A 1553-nucleotide genomic window follows, 5' to 3' on the forward strand; every position below is an offset into this window, starting at 1 on the left:
GAAGAAGAGGAGGGGGGGGGGTCTGTGGATGCTTCTCCGAAGAGTTAGACTGCGACAAGGACAAAAGGTTCTGCTGCTAAGTGCTTCGTCTTCCGAGACACTTCCTTCAAATTACATGAACTGCATCTGCAAGGAGAGGAAGAGACGAGGTCAGGGTGGCTGAGGTGGAGCCGGAGGCGAGCGAGCCACGGCTACTTCGTAAGGGTGTAACGGTACCGAGCCGCGGGGGGTTCGGCTCACGCAGCGAGACGGAGGCCGTCTGAAGCACCCGGCGTCAAAGCAAAGCAAGAACGGAGCGTTTCGAACGGAAACCACAGCTAAAACCAGCGAGGAAGAGTTTCAGAACCAGAGGCGGCGCTACGGAAAGCCCAAAGGGACAGAATCGTTCCTCACCTGGTGCTCGTTCGTGAAGCCGACCGCCAGCGCTCACCGAGACTCGACTTTTAACGTTTTTATTTTTAACCTTTGTTTGTTCTGGATCGAGCTTAGGTTAAAAGAAGACGTTTGTGTCAAATAAACGTTTTGATATTTTAGAGTCAGATTACCCGTCTGCACACGACAAGCAAGCGCGGTTTGTTGTTCCCCGTTTTCTCCTTCTGGGAGGCGTTATTATTCTTTTAAAAGAAATTTACAAGAAATTTCAGCATTCGTGTCTTTTTTTGCCGTTTGACTAAACTTCTTCTGATTTCTACGTACCGTTACACCCCCTTCGTGTTAGGGACCCAAAACCAAACAGGAAGTGCAGATCTGACCCAGTTGTGACGTTACAAAATAAAGAAATTAATAAATAACTTCCTGACAGTAGGAGCAAACGAGGCTTCAGGACGACTCCAGATCTCTGTCAGGAGTCAGATAAGATTCTGTAAAAACTTAACATTTAGCATTTTATATTTGGAATCTGATGCTGGTAACATGTTTTCATTGATCTTAAATCAATACATTTTGTTTGTTTCTGTTTATAAGTTAAATAAAGTTTGTTTTAGGAAACAATGAACTGAAAACCTGTTTTCTCTGAGCTTTAATCTGGATGCCAGTTGTTTGAATTCATTCGAATCTGAAAGTGTTTAACTTAAAGGTTCAGAGCTGAGCAAACCAGGGCGGTTTGAGAAATGTGAGAAATAAAAGAACAACGGCGAAGGAGTTCGGCCTCCATCGGTGGAAAAAACGAGCAACGAAAAGAACATTTAAAGCGAAGAACGACCAATCGGAGGAGAGGAAGAGACAAAAAAAGGGGGTTCAAATTAAAATTCTGCACTGGACAACAACAACAAGAACAACAACAACATGCAGGCGCATCTGCAAGCAAAGAGCATGATGTACCTAAAGAGATGCTCTACAAGAAATCCTTGAGAGAGAGGTGTGCAAACGGGTCCTGTCCCGGGGCTCGGAGAGGACTCTGGCTGGAAGGACTAGAGGCTGCGGAGGGCTAACACAGGAAGTGGGAGGACCAGAGGAGAAGGCAGAGTCAGTTCAGAGACTGAAGGAGGGATGAGATTAGTTCGGAGCAGCTGCCACGTGTGAAGAGATGGGTTAATTTATAAAAAAAAAAAAAA

General features: G+C 45.5%; 1 protein-coding gene across 1 annotated transcript in view; it reads right to left on the minus strand.

Moving 5' to 3' along the window:
- picalmb (phosphatidylinositol binding clathrin assembly protein b) overlaps positions 1–1553 on the minus strand; it is a 23591-nt gene continuing 22038 nt past the window's right edge. Inside the window, exons 20-21 of the mRNA XM_017437206.3 lie at positions 1321–1426; positions 1–126 (exon numbers count right to left, since the gene is read on the minus strand). Of these exons, the coding sequence (XP_017292695.1) occupies positions 1334–1426 (93 nt within the window). The 3' untranslated portion in view covers positions 1–126; positions 1321–1333. The remainder of the gene's footprint in view (positions 127–1320; positions 1427–1553) is intronic.

Source organism: Kryptolebias marmoratus, linkage group LG2, assembly GCF_001649575.2.
Source record: "Kryptolebias marmoratus isolate JLee-2015 linkage group LG2, ASM164957v2, whole genome shotgun sequence".
In the NCBI taxonomy this organism is placed as follows: domain Eukaryota; kingdom Metazoa; phylum Chordata; class Actinopteri; order Cyprinodontiformes; family Rivulidae; genus Kryptolebias; species Kryptolebias marmoratus.